The sequence below is a fragment of the Anguilla rostrata genome, chromosome 1 (genome assembly GCF_018555375.3).
Source record: "Anguilla rostrata isolate EN2019 chromosome 1, ASM1855537v3, whole genome shotgun sequence".
Classification (NCBI taxonomy): Eukaryota; Metazoa; Chordata; class Actinopteri; order Anguilliformes; family Anguillidae; genus Anguilla; species Anguilla rostrata.
In genome coordinates, this window is record NC_057933.1 from 12397864 (window position 1) to 12419314 (window position 21451).

At 39.6% G+C, this 21451-nt stretch overlaps 1 protein-coding gene across 1 annotated transcript; it reads right to left on the bottom strand.

The window, feature by feature from the left end:
* Positions 1–1367: 1367 nt before the first annotated feature.
* On the bottom strand, positions 1368–16678 carry LOC135248162 (serine palmitoyltransferase 2-like). The gene is made up of 12 exons (XM_064322472.1): positions 16397–16678; positions 13695–13889; positions 13077–13231; positions 12119–12267; positions 11663–11787; positions 10312–10405; positions 8822–8927; positions 8321–8540; positions 7641–7767; positions 6809–6944; positions 6587–6716; positions 1368–5069 (listed from the first exon to the last, which is right to left on the bottom strand). The coding sequence occupies exons 1-12, from the start codon at positions 16541–16543 to the stop codon at positions 4947–4949; spliced, it is 1707 nt and encodes a 568-aa protein (XP_064178542.1). The 5' UTR covers positions 16544–16678; the 3' UTR covers positions 1368–4946.
* Positions 16679–21451: the final 4773 nt, after the last annotated feature.

Here is a 21451-nt window from a genome sequence, read left to right on the forward strand (position 1 = left end):
ATCCCTTAATCCAGCATCCCTTAAATTCAATTGGAGGCATATCCCACTCTGTCACAAGTTCGGCCATAGCCTACATGCCTACATTACCTCAAGCCTCGTCCGAAATGCCAATGAATACATTCAATTACTCCTAACACCTGTCAGCCAAGAACAGGTAAAACAGGAGTTCACGTCAAACTTTGAATTCCCTGGGGTTCTCGGTGACATCGATTGCATGCATGTTCTGCACACCCTTCTCGTATGTAAACCGTAAGGGTGTCCACTCCACCAACATCCATGGGATGTGCAAAGCTATGTAAGGTTACAGATATTCACAAATTATCATGGATCAAGCCACGACTCCTTTATATTAGCCAACTCTGTCATTCCTGCAGTTTTCCATGGGGAGAGGTGGCTGTTTGGGGACAATGGCTTTCCACTAAAGACATGGCTGATGACATTGTATATCGCCTGAAACAGTGCGTGAATTGTTATTCAGTTTAAAACTCATAAAAGCACGTGCTGTAATAGAGAGGATATTTGGAACACTGAAAATGCATTAAATCCAATGGAACATTACAATACAGCCCTCAAAAAAAGGTTAATTAAAAATTCACCTTTTTGACCAGGTTTTCATACTCTCAGGAATTAAATCCCCACTTACTTCACATGTTACTCCATAACTGAACAAAACAATTTTAAAGAGAACTTAGAAGTATAATTAAGAAAAATAAGCCTTTTCAAAAATCAGGAACAAATCTGAGAATTCTAATGGACTATAAAAGATTTCAAATATTTTAAAATATTCTCTTCTCTTTAACCTTGTGCGATGTGTAGGCTCTGTGGCCCTTATCAATTTTCTGACTTCCCTTAATGGTGAAGTAGTAGCCTATATAGGAAGAAACTGACAAACTGAGACCAAATTTCTATTTGACCATTCGATGAGGAATGTGAGAAAATTTAACTTATTATGTGAAGTTCCTTTAAATCGTCCCGTTGGGCAGACCTTTAGATCACTTGATAGTAGGCGATCCGGTTCAGGTGAATCTGTGCTTGTTTTCACAGAGCAATCGCATTAAAGTTAGCTGCATGTTAAACCCCTGAAAGCCCCCCTGAAATTTTATCCTTCCAGAACCACAACTAAACTAGTCAAATGCTAACTGACGAACAGCCCCAATTGAGTGCAGCATTAAAAGCCTTTCTTGACATGGTTTACTCCGTGACAATTTTCTATAGACTAACATTCGATGCATTAAAAATAAGGGGAGAGGGGGCATAACATTTCTTATGTCCAATGTATTACTCAAAATGCACACACACCAGTCTAATTGCTAAGGTGCAGAGTCAAAAGAGTGTTCAAACTTGAATGAAGTGAGACTCACTTGGTATAGTGCTCCAAAAATAAAGCTTTAATACAGTGGAGTTAATGTTTCGGCTAGCAAGCCTTCATCGGAACAATACGTGTGTGCTGCTCACTAGCCCATTTACAAAGACTAGCCCAGAAGAATATAGGTGTATGTGGCCTGACAGGTATTACATATAACCTGCATAGGCTATATTCTCTATGCGTAGTGCCTCTCAAATAAGTGCCAGAATATAGACATAGAAAATAACATGACATACCTCCCCCAAACTAATTAAATAAATAGAAAACGGTACAGCCAGGTAAGTTATAGAATAGTATAAACACTGAGAATAGTACACACAATACACAGTAGCCATAAATACACACTCAGACAAAAGGGTATATATAGAACTCCATGTTAAGCAAGTGTGTGAAGATGATAAATCCAGTAAGTTTCACATCTGAGGAGGGCATTATCCAATTTATTACTTGGACATTACAATATTTGTAGCACACCAGGGCCATGCACAGGGCATATGCTGAAAATCAGGCATATGGGGCTTGGGGGGGAGGGGGGTGATGGGAAATTGAAAGGTACAAAGTAAACAGAAGGACTATAAGTAAACATAAGATTGTTTTAAGAAGTGAAACATGACAAATAGTCTGCAATATGTACTAGTAAACAGTGTTAATCCAAAAAGTATCATTTCTATGCATTATTGGTAGCTAGTTACATTTCAACACACATGTATTTTCAAAGCAGTCCAATATCCAAGCCTCTAATTTACTACACTTTCCCTGACAGCACCTGCACTGTTTTGACACAATTTATGCGCTTGTCATTACCATACCATGTTCTCTGGAGTGCAAACAAGAATACAAAAAGAATAGAGAGAAAATATTAATCCAGCAGTGAGTTTTCAACTTTTAAAAAGCAACTTTAACATGTATCATTCAAATTTTAAATTGATATCTTTGTACACTTAACAATTCAGTTGACTTGCTATTTTTTGTCATTACATATCTGACATACTTTGATGCATTACAGTATGAACAATAGGTAAAGACCAATTCATACAATTAAGCTAGTCATTTTAAACTAAATCTGGAATGACTCCTGTTTTTAAGACAAGTCACAAAACACTGAAATATGCTCAATTCAGCACCCTTTTTTTAACTGTAAACCCAGCAGGTTTGGTGAGTTTGTTTGGAGCTGCCATTTTCTTCCAAAAAAAAAAAAAGTGAAGCTTAAAATAAAAAAGATGCGCCCAGGGGATGTGAATCACTTTAAGAATCCCTCCCTTACAACGAGGTCAACACAGTTCAGAGACTAGAAAGCTTTTAAAACACCCTTTGTCTTTGGCAGTGACAAGTAGAGCCTGACCCATGTGGGATTTTTGAGACCAACATCGATTTTAGAGGGGGAAAATTCAGAGAATACCGATAATGGCAAGCAAACAGTGAATTTTTGAGCTGGAATGAAAATAGACCTTTCTGCGTGGATTGTGCATCAATTTTGCACTGATATGACAGGTACTCAGAAGGCTGCTGCTTTCTTAAACAACTTTTATTAAAGATTTTTTAATTAACATTATCTCAACCAATTTTACATTGTGACTTCAGTAAACATCAGTGTGCTGAACATCAATCGATTACGCGCCATCAATACTGCCAGTCAATTAGTGATACATAATAAAACAAGACGCATAGCTCCTCTGCATTTGCACCTGCCAGGGCCTCCTCTCGTCTCGTCAGTGGGAATCAGCAGTGAGGGGAAAACCTATGATGATTTATCTGCTGTGATTAGTCTATCGTGACAATGCATGGAATTAAAAATTCTTTTCACAAAAAGCCATGATTTGTATCAGTTTCTAATCTTTAGAAATACGTTTACTGTAGGCTATAAATAAGAGAAAACGGGGACCAAAAGTACCCTGCTGACTATAATATGTGATAAACAAGCAGCAAATGAGCGGGTATATGTCCCAAAAAGGTTCTGAATATGCCAGTAGGCCGCTGGAAAACCTAGGAGCAAAAATGTCAATGGCTTGCTAACTTTGCATGAAGTGGCCCACTTGTGACTTGCTTACTCTCTGCTATCTACTGCTTGCCATCAAGCTTATTCGATATGAAAATAAATGCCTCAATTAACTAAATTACAGAGGTAATTCTAAATGGGCACTGTCCAAAAGATATGTTTCACATCTGCATTGGCACTTTCATGAATGATAATGTTAGCAGATGGTGGGATAACTTTACTAGTCAATTGTTAGCTGACGTTAGCTAGCCAGCAATGTTAGCTAACATTCATCGGCAGTGTGCAGACAATTATTGAGAGTCAACAGGCTGATACTTTTATTACTGACCACAAATAATAAATGAGGAACATTTAAGTTAATATGTGTTACTTATGACAATAGTCAAATAGCTAGCAAGAGACTCATAGCTTATTCTCCCTCGTCAGCTTGAACAGTCTTCCTCCAGCTCTGCTCTCTGACTGAGTAAAGGCAGCACGCTATCGGCAGTGAACGTTCTAAGTCACATGAGACAGCAAGAAGCATTATATGTAAAAATATATATCAGTTGTATGCATCAGCCACATACATGTTGACCTTGGTTTCCGATACAGATATGGTCCAAAAATGCAATTATTGGTCTGAGATACTGGCTGTCCGATAAAAATATCGGTCTGGCTCCACTGACAAACAGTACAGATGAGCACAGATAAGCTTGGCAGTACAAAATGTAAGTTGAAGAAAACCTGTCGAAATAGTAGGAGTTAATGAACATGATCACACTTTAAGTATATCAGTCCCGTACTGAAATATATGACAAATTTATCCTGATAATTTCTATTTGAAAATAGAATAAAAAATTAGTTAACAGGTCTTAGCCCTTTTCAAAAAGCGGAATCTAAGTGGAATCATTTGGAAAGCGATTTTGACAGCAGTTACGGCTGCTCACAGAGGAGTCATTTGCGTTGACATTATCCAAAGCTGCTGATTTGTGTTCCAATCCAGAAAAAAATAAATAAAAACTTTGGTTAAGCAAGAAAGCCTTGATTCAAGTTAGAAACTGGTCCTGGCAGTAATTCAAGTTATACAAAAATACATAACTGAAAGTTGTACATAATACTGTTGACAATCAGATATGTGATAGGCTACATGAAAGAAAGCTCACTTGCAATGATACAGAAAAAGAAACTGATAAACCTCAGTGGTTTTTGGACTGACAGCAGTTGCTGCAGTTTTAATTAAAAAATATCCAGGTGGGCAGTTTGTTCTTTTTCTTCTTGGCTCTCTTTATAAAATGTATCAATCTGATTAGTTTGGAGTTGATACTGCACAAAAAACAATTTGTGCATACAAGCGCACTGACAGCCTGTCTTCAGTAGAGAATAAACAAAAGGCCACAATAAGTTAAGCAACAAACCCAACAGTGCTTCAGACAAAAGGAAAAGAAACAGAAAGCGCTCTCTCTCTGGACACTGCTTGGCCATCATGAGCTCCATGTGTGAAAATAAGGAGGGTAAAAGGGGCTCAGGCCATATATTAAGTGGTTCTGTGAATTTTCACCGAGCGCTTCAGACGAGCAGTGCACGTTTGGTTGCTGTGGAGGACATTCAGTCTTCGGTCTCTTCGTATGTGGTCTCTTCATCAAAGGATCGATCCAGCGAGGGAAGTATCCTGCGTCGGGAATACTTTGCATGCAACAGGTCGCCCACCTCACAGATCGCGCTCAATGCCTGTGAACGGAGAACAGAACAGAGAGGTTGGTCATGACCGCAATGGCCGGAAATGCTAAATCGGCTACGGTGTCAGGTTAAGACAGGAAAACAATGTGCACCACAAAGGGGCCTCATTTACAAAATGTGCGTACAATCTGATCGCTAATGTTTCCACAAACATTTCGGCATTGATCATTTTTTTTCTTATCAGAAGTTGTTCTTTTTTTAGAATGCTTTATTATTCATGCAAAGTCAATTTAAGTGTTCATGGACCTCATTGTTTATCAATACAATTATTATATTAATACAATACGCGATTGAATTTAACTGCATTAATTAATATCTGAATAACCTTAAGATTTTTCACAAATCTGTTATTTAAATTTCAATTTACTTAATTCAGTTAGTTTTAAGAGCAGGTTTGTTAGTTTTTGTTTAGTTTCCGTTTTTTTTTAAACTCTCAATTTTATGTTTGTTTCATTTTACAATAATAACCTTGTTGGGTATGCATATAATTAATTTCCTTTATTGATAAAAAGTGATTGATGATGATTAATAATGATATAGACCCACAAGCATGCAGCCAAACCCAAGACTTAGCAATAGCATATTTGCGGTATTTGGATTACTGGGCTAATTGGCTAAGAGTATTCCTTTACAATAGAGAACACCTTTTTGTATTGTGTAACTGCACACCATGTGGAAGCAATTTGCCTTTTTCTTTCCTATTTTCTGAATACAAAATCTTGAATGTGTGTGAAAGGGGACTGACTTGTGTCCTAAAAATAAAGAAAAATGTGGGGTTTCATACGAGGACTCGTTCAACAAAGGCGATTCTATTGCGGAGTGGGGCTTTTTGGGGGAAAAAAAGCGCAATATACTTTTCAGCATGGCTGAGTCCCCCTTGGGGAGGCAGATTAGATGCTCTTTGATCTCCTGCCAAAAAGCAGAGCAACATGGAAGCCATGGTTACGTAAAGCCCTCCTCTCACACGTGGAACGGGGACTAACTTCTTAAATTCATTCATGTCGCACATGGCCCTTTCTAGCTTTGAAGGGGAGCATTTACACGCCTACAAGCTTTATTACAGACTTCCATAACTGGCCTATGAAATCCTAAAATGTGCTCACTGGCCTAATTGAAGGACTGGAGTTTTAAGCTGGTACTAAGATACCGAGCGTTTCATTAATTGGCCAACCATGTTGGTCATTTCATTCTAATGACCTCAGAGTTGTAAAATTTCTCAGCTGTTCCTTGCACAGTTGTTGCCTCAATTAACCTGACTAAACAACTTCCGTGTTTATTTTACAACTTGCGCCTTTGCTATGGGTCAGGCAGACAAAAGGTGCAAACAGCACAAAATAACAAAGGGTATATTGGCAAATTTAGCTTGGATTTGCTTGAAGGATGTAAATATTGGCCAATTCTGATTGGCTGGCTACAGAGAATGCTGAGGGGGTTAAAGGGCTGGCTGATTGTGGGCTGATGAGGTGGAGGGCGCTCGGTTCATATAGAGGGAGACTGAAGGCCCTTACCATGTCCAGCATTTCTTTGGTATGCGCTGCAGAAATACAGAAGCGAGCTCTGGACTCAATGATGGGCGTTGCTGGGAACCCAACCACCACCACCCCAATGTTCCTCTTCAGCATCTCCCGCCCAAACGCACTGGAAAAAACCAGAGAGGGAGAAATCAGTGCCTGTCACTCAGGTCAATACAACACCTTGATGCATAGCCATGTGTGGGGCTGCGAACCTACTTGAGTTTCGCTGGCATGTAGAGCATCATGGGAACGACGGGGGAGTCGTTGTTCCCGTAGATGATGAAGCCCATTTCCTGGAGTCTTCTACGGAAGTACGACGCATTCTCCGCCAGCTGTCGAACCTGCTGAATGCCTGCGTAGAACAAAATTTAGAAAGGCTCAGGAAAAAAACATCTCTGCCACTGCCAATGTTTCCAAACTTTTTTTTTTTCCCAAAACAATGACAATTAATTTAGGCTTTAACTTTATGCCTCAGACCATATGCATCCCAAAAATGAAGCTGATTTACTGTGGAAATTCTGAGATATGCCCATTTAAGGTCATTATAACTATACATGGGCATATATAGTAACATGCCGTTTGAGAGATCATTACACAGGATCTTTCTATAATTAGTTCTACGTTTCAACTAACTGGTGATTAGAAACTCCCAGAATCCATGTATGACAATAACCATGAACAGGAGTCATTATAACTGTATTTAGGCACATATGGCCATTTCTTTTAAATGCATTTCAAAATTCTTTTTGCATTCATTCCTCATATGGAAGGACAAAATAGATAAATAAGTGTAATTATATCACATAATGTTTATTTGAGAGATTTGAGGGGAGGGGCTGAAGGGAAGGGGAGGATGGGAGGAGGGGTAGGAAATTGCTGTTAAGCCTTTTCCCGATACGTAGTATAACAGAGGCTCCCTCTCGGCATACCAAAGTCTTCATAAGCCTATGCTGCCACCTAATGGTAGTGCTGCAACACTTGCACAAGCTCAGTCTGGGTCACTTTATTCTGTACCAACCAGTCGTTATGTTCCTGTTTTCAAACTCACCATAGGTGGTCCCGTCCTCTCCCATAATGCACTTCATAGAAGTGATGATTTGTTCCACCACGGGGGGTGACATGGACGTGGCGTAGACAGCACTGTGAGAATGTGTACGTAAGTAGTCTATCAGCTCCTGTAGAGAAACAGTTCTGTGAATATTCAATGCATCATCTCCATTTTTATCAACACATGCACTGGTTTTGGCCAACATTGGCTTCAGGAGGCATGTGTAACATGCACAAGTATAAAAATCCACAAACCTGAAAAACAACACTGGAATAAGAAGAGGGGAACAACAGCCTGCAGAGTTGTCAGCATGGTCACCAACAGTGTGTTACCAATGTTATCTACTAATACAATCAGCCTTATTGGCATCATGAGGAACACAAATGCCGAGGTGACTGGTGAAGAAATACTTTATGAATGACGCAAGTCCTATCCTGCTTCACGAGAAGTCACGGACAGGCAACTGGAGACTACCGGCTATCTTAAAGGAGAAATGGTCAAGCTGGTGTTTGATCTTATAGCAGACCACTCACTCTTCAGTTTGGAGGAGTTATGGTGATGTTGGACCCTTAGCACTCAGTTAATAGTATTATATTCAGAATGCCCTAAAGCAAATGATAAATTCACATGATAAATTGAATGAGTGTAGCTAAATTGTCTGAGGATCACATCTCCTTTACCTTTTTTCCTGCAATGTATCCTCCAGCTGACCCAAAGCTCTTGGTGAAGGTCCCCATCATGACGTCCACGTCCTGGGGGTCCAGCCCAAAGTAGTCGACCACCCCTCTCCCGTTGGGACCCAGCGCTCCGATGCTGTGTGCCTCGTCCACGTACAGGTAGGCCTTGTACTTCTTTTTCAGGGCCACGATCTCAGGAAGTCGCACAATGGAGCCCTCCATGCTTTGAGAAGAGAAGGGGGGGGGGCATGGAACACAACAGCCAAACCACAGGGAGATTATTTATTAAGGAATCACACTCAGTAGATTGTAGCAAGTGCAGGCCTTCTCTTTTGCCCACAAGCATGTTAAAAAATGGAAGACGCACACAGGAAAATGTACAGTGTTAAATCAACTCTGACAGAGTACATTTTACTCCGACAGAGCATGTGATCACTAATGGACTCAGATAAGCTCAGAGTTGAACTAACACTGAACATTTAACTTGGCACCCACTCAGTATACCTGAAGATTCCCTCCACCAGGATCAGGATCTTCTTCCAGTGTCTGTGAGTCCGGGGCTGCCCATGAACAATGGCGTCTCTCAAGAGCTTCTCCAAACTCTGCATGTCTGAAAAACCCAACAGAGATACATACTGATTATGCCACTAACCCAATCTTATTCCTGTATAAATAATTAGCTGAGTATTATATTCCATTTATACTCATAAAGGAAGACATCCTAGTAATTCTTCCACGTACATTAAATGTTTGAAATTGAACCACTGGTAAAATTTTATTTCTTTGCCAAAAAAATTGGACTGTTCACATTAACATGTTAACTCATGTGATTCATTTGTAATGATCAACATGTTAAACTTTAACATAATTAATGAAATTTGCTTATTTTGGCTGTGACGGTCCCCATAGCTAAGTGCAGACCTTTGATCGGATTTCACCATCTACCATCCTATCGACCTCATCCCATTTTGGCATTTTCTGTTTCACAAGAAGTCACAATGGAAATGCATGACACTATATAGTCAAACATTAGCCAGGCGCAGGCATGCTGGATGTACAATTTCATGGTCACATTAACTTTAATACTGAATGCTGGTTAGCTATTGATCTTAGTTTTAGAAAGTTGAAAGATTCACATATCCACCTGCTTTTCATTCAATAGTCAAACGTGGAGAAATATTACTTGACATAATTTCGCAAAACACTTTTTACTTTAAAAAAAAAAAAACAAAAACTGCCACTTTGTTAAAAATCAGCCAATTTTGTTTTGAATGCATATCTTAGCTACCTTTAAAAAAAGGCAACAAGATAACAATACTCACTGCCACTCTTGTTCAGAAATAACCTTCGGCAACACGCACTCTGTGCTTGGACTTTAGAATGCACACATTCAGAGTGTTGAATGTTTATTCAAAGCAAACAGTGTCTAGTCTAGCCCAGCATCTACTCTGTCCCCAGATGCTCCGGGCTACTCTAGAGAGCTAGTTTTGTTGACCAAGCAACATTGACAATTTCTCTCAGTACCGAAGTAAACCCCCACTCTATGTAAAAATATATAGTGGGGTCATAATATAGTTTAATCATTTTACTTGTCAATGAGAATAACAGAGTACAAATCATGAAATGAACACCCCACCCCCACCCCCAGTGTCTGTATTTCAAACATGCATACTGTAAAACATTACAGTGCATTTCACTGCTAGAAGCCTTCCATAAAGCAGTACAAGTCGGGTCCTTCCATAGTACATGCATTTACCACAGAACTAGACACTGAGCAATGCAGAGTTAACACACGACTGCTCTTTGTTTATGTGCCTCAAGAGACATAAACCCCAACCGTTTGCACTGGTGTTCTATTAAATCAACAGACAGAGACCAATGCTTTGGACACCATGTTAAGAGAACACTTAGGAATGGTGGTTGTTGCTAGGCAGTGTAAAGAGAGGTCAGCATTGAGTATATCAGAACATTGCAGAGACAGAAAGCAGGCTCACTGTTGTGTTTGAAGACGCGGATTGTGGATCTGGACAGTCTGGCTCCCAGCACCAGGGAGGCGTGGTTCAGCTCGTCACTCAGGATCAGACAGCCCTGAGAGGGAGGAGCCCCGAGACACCGTGTCATCAGCAGTACTCACTTACGCTAAGCTGCTTCCAGAAAAAATATAACTGACAACACAGAGGGATCAGCGCAGACTGACCCAGCACAGGGACTGCATTGCATCACGCTTTTTTAGCACTGAATGAGCAACACGCCCATTTCACATCACTGAGATAAACATGAAAGAGGCGATTATCTCACTCATTTAATCAGAGAAGAGCAAAATGTCAGATTCACCAAAATCTCAGGATCTCATGAAATATGGAGAGTAACTACTTTTTAAAAAATGTTTCACCATATATAAATCAACATTAGCCCACATTCAAGTCGTTCCTTAATGTACAACTTGGTGTGCATCTGCAGGAAAAGCACAAAACACAGGGTTGAGAACTCTCCCTTTTATTTACCCTGACGAGTGAATGAATTCCCCTCTCCAGCCAAAGGGAAGTGAAAATATGCTTCAATCCTGGCTAGTCATAATTGTTACAATATAAATACTAGCCATCAAAGCACATTCAGATGGCTCTCTTGCACAACTAAGCTTTTGGATTTGCACTGGGACATTTACTATCATTTTCAGGATTAAGTGGACAGTAATCCTCTTTGCCTTCTGTTTGCCACAATAGTACTGACAAAATCACAATAGAAATTCAGTCGGCCCATCATACATTTCCTAAAAAAAAGGCTCTCTAATGGAGATTACTACCTCGTTAATCGAGGGGACAAGTCATTTATTATTCTTCGACTACTGTGGCTCTAAAACATTTACAAGTATAATCTGGCCAACATATAATCAGGAACAGGAAACTACACTACCGCACTACTTGCTTAAACAGGAAGTCTAAATGGCGTGAATTAACTCTGTGGGTCTGAGGCAGTCCAGTTTCCTGCAGAGATTCAGCCTTTTATCTACTTCTCTTCTGGTATGGGCTCAAGGGCTTGAGGTCATATGCAGGCGCCATGGAAACAGAACGGTAAAGTAAGCTTGTGGAACAGAGCCAGATGAAATTTCCCTTGCATATTATGAATTCACTATTATACATTACACTGCCACACAGTGATCAGTACGTCACAAACCTAGCGAGATGACACAGCAGATGTTCCAATGATCTTTCAATGAATTTTAAAATGGGTCAAAGGCAGAACAGAATAAAATTAACAGCAAGAGGAAAACAGTGATAAGAGAGAGAAAGGAAAGAGTAAAATTGGGGCTGAGAGAACCTTGTGGTCTGACAGGGTCCTTCATACCTTGCCAACAAGTGCTGGAATGTTCATTGAGTTTGTTGCAAAACCCATGCCAAAGGTCATGGCAGACTCCACTCCCAGGAATTTTGCTACCAGCTTCTCCAGTTCTTCATGCATGCCCAAGTTACCTGAGCCAACGATATTACACCAGTAAGACACATTTCACACAATATATTTATTCTCATTTTTACTGGTTTAGCCAACCTTTCATGTATCCGCCTCCCTTCAGGCCCCTCTGAGGTTGGTTATGTGGAAATTTACTGTAGATCACAATTGTGCTCATGCAAATCACATGTAAAAAGCTCAGGTCTGATTTGGGCACTAGGAAATAGACGTACGCTCCATGGCAATCTGTGACCTCATTCAAGGTGAGCATCTCAAATTCAGTGCCACTCATAATCACATCTGGTGCACTGGAGTGAAATGGTTCCCTGTGGTAGGAGGGTATGAATGGCTTACCCATCTCCTGCCTCGTGCTGCTCACGCCCACTCCGTACTTTTTGGTCACCTCTGCAGCAGCTTCAGAGCACCTCCCAGTGTTCTCAGCAAAGCCGAGGTAATTGTACGAGCCCAGGTTGATGATATCTTTCAGCACTTTGCCCGTGTACCTGAGGATAAATAACCATTTTTTTTATCCCTGCCATACTTCACGAGGGTGTCTCACAGAACCCCATGGACGAACGGAACACATCAGCATATCAAGGGTCATGACTGATGGCCTCTACATTGCAAAAGCAGCTGCACTCGGATGTGCAGATCCAATTCAATTTTTCTTTTGGAAGTTATCTCACTGGATGCTCCAATGACAGATCCTCACACATTCTGCCTTGTACCAGTTTCTACCAGGCTCCCTGGAGAGGTACAATCTCTCCCCTGTGCTCTGATGGGAATTCCTCAAGAATTAGTACTTGGCTCACTGCCTTCTTTCTCTGTGCTAGTCTAGGCTTGTTTTTATCCATAATGCCTCTTACACATTGCTCTTTCACAGGGGGCATGTTCACAGTTAAATTCATACCACACTATTGGTCTGAACTAGGGTGGCAGAATATATCTAATCACAGTTTTAAGTGTGATAAGAATAACTGCTCTCATGCAGCATATCCGCTATCTTTCATCTTTTAAATTAAAAAAAAAAAAATACCTGATGCAGTAGTCAACCACTGAACTTCAGAGGCCACGTGAAATGCTTCCGAGAAACAAACATCATCACTGATATCTATTAGGTGCTGATAAGACAGCCAATCAGCAGCAAGGTTGTACAGCTTTTATGTGATCATGTGACGTCTTTTTTTCAATCATATGGAAACTACAAGGTCTTGCTGATAATTGGCTGTCTTATCAACAGATTTTAATTGCACTTGCGACAGGGGATTCCGCTCAACCATGCTCACATACAGAAATAGAAGGGCTCACTCACTCAAAGGTCCAGTTGTAGTCATTGGACACTCGCTCCACCAGATCCATTTTGGCCCCCGGAACACTGCATACGGGTCGGTTAAAGCTGTCCCGAATTCGCAAATACACGTTTCTGTTGTAAAAGTTTTCAAAATCCTGATAAAGTGGTACAAAATCCTAAGAAACAAAGAAAAATATGGATGAACCTGGTCATACATCACTGGTTAATATCAAATATTGAAATATTTTTAAAACAAAACATTTTCTCTTCTCAAAAATTGTTTCTGAAAATAGTTCACAATGTCTCAGATTCAACAAGAGTATTTGTCTTTAAAGCAGTGCAGTACATGGTTCTTACTGAAGGAATGAAAACTTCAATTAGCAATGGAAGTGTTCACCCTGTTTATGACTTAAAAACTGAAACAGTAGAAAGCAGAAGTGCTTCAGTGTGAAAATTAACATTTCTGGCCACCAAAGTGTAAATCCTACATCCTTAAAATCACAAGCAAGCCTCCACAAGGAATTACTAAGTAGGCTTAGTTGGCTCTCTGCAAAGTGTGTCCTTCCTTTTCAGTAAATAGAATTTTACAGAAAAGCAGTTTTTACTGGGAAAAAAAGAAAAGTAAATCAGAGAATTTACCTTTTGTTCATCTCGTTCGCTGGCAATGTTGCATTTTTCAATTTTCCATTCCCTCAGGAAGTCCCGAAAGTATCCAAATATAGTGAGAATGCCATAACCCATGTATGTGAAGACCGCAACCAGCATGGGAGTCTCCTCAAACGATTCATTGAATGGCCGCTTATACAGTCCTCCATTGCAGTCAATATGATGGTCCTAAACATTAGCAAGACAGTAAGTACAACCTTGCACAAACATTTTCTACAAAGTGAAAAAAGGGTTAACAGACCAAACAAAGGCAATGTGACAAACATAAGGTCCTAGAACAAATATTAGGCTAGCAGAATCACAAGCTTAAGAAATGTCAACAAAACGTACCAAACTCCCAGTAATGAACATCTGCGCTGATATATATATATATATACATATATACATATATATATATATATATATATATATATATATATATATATATATATATATATTTTATTTTTTATTTTTTTAACAAATCTTTTAAGTAGCCAGTTGCATATGAAACGCCCTTATCCAGAACAATCTGCTTGGATTAATGAGACCCTTCAAGAACTATTTAAAGGCATACTAAGCACGATTTTTAGCCTTGCTCTGGCCCTGTGTTTGCAATCAAACAACCCTGCCCACTCACCCTGAATCCCCCCATCTAAAGTAGCTATCTGAATAGCTAGGGGTAACATTCGTACTGTGTAATGAGTGGCTGAGAAGGCAGATTAGATTATAGTTAATTAATTCCATTATGTTGAACGTAATGATGAAATACAATCCCAAACCACAGGCTCTGTAGCCACACCCAACTCCCCTCACACAGGAAAAAGCACCACGCCCAGAGACGTCCTGATCACATTTTTGAATAACAAGTACTGGTAAAGGTGCATGAATTCAGTGAAAGTGCGCAAACACAGAGATCACCAATGCACCATAGATAAGCATGGTTATTTTATTATATATACAAGGTAAAAATCCTGCATTGTATTCCTTTAAGGACATTTCAATGGTACACAACAAACACTGTTTATCCCAAGCTTTGAACATGTATCCTTCTGATGCATAAATATACAATGCAATCCATAATTAATCCATTACTCAACATAAGTGCTGCTCATTTTGGTAAGTAACTATACTGGTAAATTATTTTCTTCCAAATGCATGCAACACATCGACGACGTTTATTCTCTAAAAAAAAATTCAAAACGACAATTTGCATAGGCCTGGATAAGGCGGATTAACATTCACCTTGAAAAACAAGTGTGACCCAGAAATTAGAGTACCTTCAGCCAAAGTTTTAAAACTAAAGTTCGGTAGGTGACACATTTTCTACTAGGCGCGTGCTGTTCTCTTTCCTGAACTGACACAATAAAATTAATCTTCATATTCTATTATGACAGTCACTTACAATGCAACAGACGTGCCAACGAATTCCCATCACAAAGTTTAAATGCATCTCAAAAACAAAGTCTGCGTATCAATTAAGCCTACATCTTTCAGCACTGAAGTCCAATAATAAATATCCTCAAATTTTCAAATGGGTGAATCCTCAGCTGTTTTCGCGAATATGACTCGCTGATCTAGCTAGCTATGTGGCTAAAACAGCTAAAACGTATTTTACTCTTCACTTTACGAGATGTTGTGTGGAGGCTATCTGGATACCAGCGCTTAACATCAAAATACCACACGTTTGTTTCTACTTCGTGGTGCCACAACTAGAAATCACATTCAGCATAAAAAGAAGCAAATACTACGTAGGTGGCTTTTTTATATTTATGTTAAAAGGGAGGGGCGTGCTGTTCTTGTCTTTATATATTGTCGACATTTGCAGAAACTGCTCTAAATTCAAATGCTTATTTTGCTATTGTCAACTACCCGCTAACTTGCACAAGCAGGAATCGTTTTCCCTTCTTGATCGAAGTCAGTTCCTTCGATTCCTGCTACTTGGCGTTACTTAATTTGCGTTACTTTGCTGATCTGAGTTGTCTGGAAGGCATCAGTGTATATAGGAACAGTGGGTGGCATCCTTTATGTTACATAGCTACATTGGCTAACTTGCATATGAATGAGTTACGCAAACTATGGAACTATTGGTTGGCTACCACTTGTCAACATGACTAACTTTAAGTTAGCAATTTGTTTCAACCAAGCAGAAAGCTGTCAATTTATCTAGCCAGCAGTATAATATCAAACGAAGTTGATGTCAAGACTTACAAGATCAGTTGCCTCTAGCTAGCTACTACGTTTGCTACAATCATGCTACAACTCCGGTAAGATTTAGCAAACGATTCCAAAGGCAAAGCATATGGTTATGCATAGTCCAGCTTGTAAATACTAACTGGCTCATAAGCAACATACCGTAGAACAACTGGGTATGACTTCATCACAATAATGAGTAAAAAAACATTGGAGACAAGTTGTCAACTTCGGTATAATACAGCTAACTCGCTAGCTAACATGTGATACCGTTAGATTAGCTGTCATGCGCTGACCGGAAACCCTGCCTGTATCTAACGTCAGCTAACCCAGTTATCCATAATTGGCACTTTACGAAGCTAACTAGCAATAGCTAGCAAACTAACGTCAACTGTTCTGCAAAAATCGAATAGTGAGCAGGATAACTGGATAGCACTGGCAACAGTAATAACAGACAGCAACACTATCATATTCGTACAGTTGTATCGTTGAAGACAAGGCCTCACCTTCTCCTCGGGGTAGCGGTACTTGTGCTGTTGCTTTTGGTCGAAATAACGGTTCTTCACGAAGCCGTTCTTCCCCGGCTTTAAGCCGTTTGTAGCATGGTGACAAACTTCCCCATTTACCGACTTGTTTGCTGAGCTTTTAGTCATAACTAATATTATAGTTGAACATGCAAAAATTTACATTAACGTGCATATAAGATGGAAATGAGATGTGGACAAACTCAATACCTCCTCCCACGTTCAACACTCAAAATCTAAATTCCACGGCAAGATGACTGAAAATCCAGCCCTTAGCCACTTACAACAGCCAATGATATTTGTCATCAGTGGCACACACGAGGAAAATAGGAGTGGCCTAAAGCTCCAGATTCAAAAAGGGAGTGTTCAGACCGTCAGTGGAAATAAACTGTAATAACCTTTCTATGGGTGTGGACCGAAGCTTCCCGCATGTGACATGGAGCTCATCTGCTCTTGGTAGGCTGTTCGTGATTGGCCCGGAACTAGAAATATTTAATTGTCTCTAACTCTACATTATAAACCTCAGAAGTATTGTCTGACAAGCTGCGAGAAACGAATACAGCAAAGTACCTATCCTTTAATATAAAATAAAATGTCTTAAAGGTTGATTATACATCCAAGCCACATGCACGGTACTAAATTCCTCAGACTGGGCTTTCGAAGAAAAATACAGAACCGATGTGCACCCACGTGCAATATTATGTTGTGAGATCGAGTGCTGTAACGCCGGTACGATTATTTTTTAAAATAATTTTGCTTACATTCCTGGAATGCACCCTGCAGTACTTTTTGTGATCTCTACGAATTACTAGTTCAGGGAGAGGTTACTTTAAAAAGGTCATTCAAATGAAATGTTTTATTTCAATCACCATTTCTGTAAAGCATTCTATTCTTGATTGATATTGAATTGTTAGGTCTCACGTTGGCATGATGAACTTATCACTATAATATGTCAGTAATACTGGGATACACAATGCATTTGATCTGCATGTATGATAAACAATGCATATAGCCAATTAAAGGAAAATGGAAAATGCTAAGTGATATGATAAGTTGGAAATGAATTTATCAGCAATTTCCCTTGCAGCTAAAAATATCTACACTCAGTCAATGCATTATTATTATACTCTTACACCTGGCTACTAGGGTATATTACATGGTAGAGATGGTGCATCATCATTGTATGTTTTTTTAGGATAATTCAAAAATCATATTAAAGTAAAGCACACAGCCAAATCAATTTTTTTTTAAAGTATTTGCCCCAAACATTATGGCGCTCACTGTATATAGTGCTGTGAACCACATGGCTGTGTTCCATAATGTTTGGGACAAAGACATATGTTTTATTGATTTGGCTTTGTGCTCAGTTTCAGATTTGTAATCAAACTATTCACACGTGATTGAAGGGGACATTCTCTGCTTTTATATAAGGGTGAATTTATACATTTTGGTTTCATCATGTAGAAATTACAGCCCTTTATATAAATAGTTCCCCCATTTCAGGACATCATAATGTTTGGGACAAATGGCTTCACGGGGGTTTCTGATTAATCGGGTGTGTTAAATTGTTTCCTTGTGCAGGTATAAGAGCACTTTCAGTATCTAGTTTTGATTCTAACCTTTTGATTGCCTTTGGAGTCTGTTACTGGCGTTTGTCATGAGGACCAGAGTTGTGCCAATGAATGTCAAGGAAGCCATTATGAGGTTGATAAATAAAAAATAATAATATAAAAACAGTTAGAGACATAAGCCGAAACTTAGGCTAACCAAAACCAACTGTTTGGAACATCATTAAAAAGAAAGAGAGTCCTGGTGAGCTCAGAAATCACAAACAGCCAGGTAAGACAAAGAAGACCTCTACAAATATAAAATTGTGGACTACAGAGCCAAATAAGTGTGTCTTTGCCCCAAACATTATGGTGCTCACTGTATGTGTTCTCTCTCTCGGGTATTGAAGCCCACTTCCCTTCAAGCATGAAATAGCTTTGTTTTATGCACACACAAGCAGTTCATCTGAACACAGGCCTCTGATCACACATGTAATCCTTTCATCTTCTGTGTCACAGCATTTTCAGTTAAGTATGAAACTGACATCAGTGTCACGTGTTGTTATGAACAACATGTCTGTGGAAAATTGCTATGCCGTGTTTGACTTTCTTTCTCAGCAGTGGGAAAGGGATTTCATTTTATAACCAGAGCAGAGTAACAAGTGGAGTAGCATGGCTGGCCTGTCTTTGCCCCTGTATTAGCCTATGCTGTGTCTGGTTCAACATCTGGGGGGATAGTCCACCCTGAAGGTCAACAGAATTACGTAGCTGGCACGCAGGGATTCAAATTTGACTTTAGCTTGTTTAATAATCCAATGCATACATAAGCAGTAAGAAAATGAATAAAAACAATGCATGTTGGTTTTTGTATGACAACATGCGAGGTAAGTGGAAGGTGTTTGAGTAGTATAAAACTAGCAGCTGCTATTCCAGTGTCAGTCAAAATATGCAAAGGAATATGAAAATGCTTCTGTAATTGGACACAATGGAAAAGCTCACAAGCCCAGACCTGTATTACTTGCATCACATTTTAAGCACAAAGTAGGAGTATGAACATGGGCACTGAACACTCTGTAAAGTTATTGTCATGGACAGAGGGTATTGGAGACAATGTTTGACCCTCTAGTAGATATATTGGAAATAGTTTTGTACTGATTTGGCCAGAATAAGTGTGAGCATATCTTGCGCTAGTAGTGACATTTACAAATCAAAGACAGGAACAGTTGTAGCTAATAATTTACCACAGAACAAGAGACAAAAATAAGAATTAATCTCCATTTTCATATCCCGCATTGTCCAGAATTATTTATTTGCTTGTCACAAACCCTTATCCAGAACAACTTATATTGCTGATTTACTTCTTATATCCATTTATGCAGCTGGATAGCTGCTGAGCCAAGTGAGGTTAAGTCAAATTCCTTATGGCTGCTTAATGGAATCTTAACCACAGTGCCCACCTAGAATTTGAGCTTATAACCTCTGACTTACGGGCCGACTTAAGTGCTGCACCGCATCTTTTGAGTTGAAGCCAATAGGCACAGAGTACGTGTGTAGGCCAAACCACAGACAAGGGCCCGCCTTGCATCCATCGACTGTAGGGGCTTCAATACCAGAGTTTAGAGATGTGAGTTAGTTAGGACACAAACTTCTGCTGCACCATGTGATGTCACTCTTAGAGAATAAATACAGTGTGATTAGTTTCCCTGGCTGGAGACATTGGTCTAGTTGAGCAGGCTAATCAGCAGACCTTCAGTGTACACACAAGGTTCCTTTTAGCGGTGGTAATTAACTTAGACAGCACATCTCTGCATCATGGGAGGAGACCAGAGTGCTGAGGGAAAGTCAACAGGGACATAGGGACTGCATGCAAACTCCTTGCACACTGAGCTACCCAATTAGGAAGAACAAAGTCATAATAACAATACTTGAAAGAAGTGAATGTTTTAATAAAATAATGAGATATTTTGGGTATTTAAATATTTTAGAAACTTTTCAAATAGTATTCTAAGAAGCTTCATTCTCCATTGTACTGCTGTGACTGGGCATGGCACATGAAGAATCAGTAATTTTCGAAAGCATTAATGGTCATTGTTCACTCAGGGACTTCAAAGTGTTCATGGACTTAACAAAATCCGTTTGTGATCCTGCTTTGGTGAATGGCAAATTAAAAACTCCGGGAATGCAAAGTGTAGTCTAAGTCAATAAGCGGATTGGTTTGATTAAGCCGAACATGGTTTTTAAGAAAACCACTGATTGAGTCGATAGAGTGAATAATATGTTGAGGTGTGTCATGGACACCTGATGGTGTCTCCCGAGTATCATCCATTTCTGTGTCTCTGGATTCTTACCCTGTCTGTCACCACGCAAACGGCATCCTGTCTGCTGACCTTTCTTTCATAGCGTGGGCACCCACAATTAAACCAGTATGTATAGATTTGCCTTCAAATTACCCAACCTCCCATTTTAATGGGATGGCTTCATTGTCAGTGTTAACTTGCTGGAGAAAAGGCTGTGAAATGACAAAAGCGCATTACCCTGCAGAGGCAAGATAAGCCTATGCTCAACTTTGCATATGCTAAATGATTGCCTCCCTTGTTTTTCTCTGTCCACGAACAATAGGTTTTCTCGGCTGTTCCCCAAAAATACCTGGTATATTGGATGCAATATGGTGTCAGTTTTATATATCCCCCCCCCCCCCCAGGAAAGCTACGGTACTTTTATTTATTCATGTATTTATTATCAAGAAGGCAATATGTATAGGGAATTTCTCCATTAACGCTTCCCATTTTCATCTCAAATATAATTCCACTCCTGGTAAAGTATATTATCTGCGTCATATTCTTAGAAAACTGAAGCAAGGCTGGGATCTACATTGTCTCTCAGGTTTCAGGTAGAGGATTAGGTGAGAGCTGTTTTTCCAGTTTCACTGCAGCAGATCATTGAGAGGGAATGACTACATGATCTGGGTGTGGCCAACGGTAGTCAGTTCCACTGCAGACAGCTATAGTTGGAAAACCAGCATATCCAGGGGTACGCCTGTACCAAGCTTTTGAGAACCACTGGTCTATGCTACATCAGATCAGCTGTCATAATCTAACCTCGCTAGTGTGAGAGAGCATCCGAAACTCCCGACATCGTAACTTGTGAGAAAAACCTATAATGTCTGCACATCATAATTTACTGTCACACTTCGGGTGACACTTCTGGGTATGGAAAGCCAAAAGGACCAGAATTCTCCAGGCTTTCCTCTCAAAATTCATTCAGCCGCCATTAATAAACGCCGCTCTGTAGCCAGCTGGAGTAAGTAAATATATAATGTACTTTTTAGCTATAAAATGGAGAGGAGTGATATTAGTGTCTTGAAGTTCGAAACTCTTGAAGAGTTTTTTTAGACCTGACCAAGAAAATAAGTTGAGCAAATTTGTCATATTGCATATCTGAAATTCAAGAAAATATCATGAAATCTGGAACTCTCAGTTCTGTGATTCTG

Bases quoted from the DNA above. Each gene is read 5' to 3' on its own strand.
- LOC135248162 (XM_064322472.1), bottom strand. From the start codon at position 16,543: ATGACTAAAAGCTCAGCAAACAAGTCGGTAAATGGGGAAGTTTGTCAC. The intron at 8,541-8,821 runs GTATACTGAGTG...CTCTTCTCAAAG, and splicing joins CTGGTGGAGGGAATCTTCAG to CATGGAGGGCTCCATTGTGC. The intron at 6,717-6,808 runs GTAGGTTCGCAG...GGTTTTTTCCAG, and splicing joins TACATGCCAGCGAAACTCAA to TGCGTTTGGGCGGGAGATGC.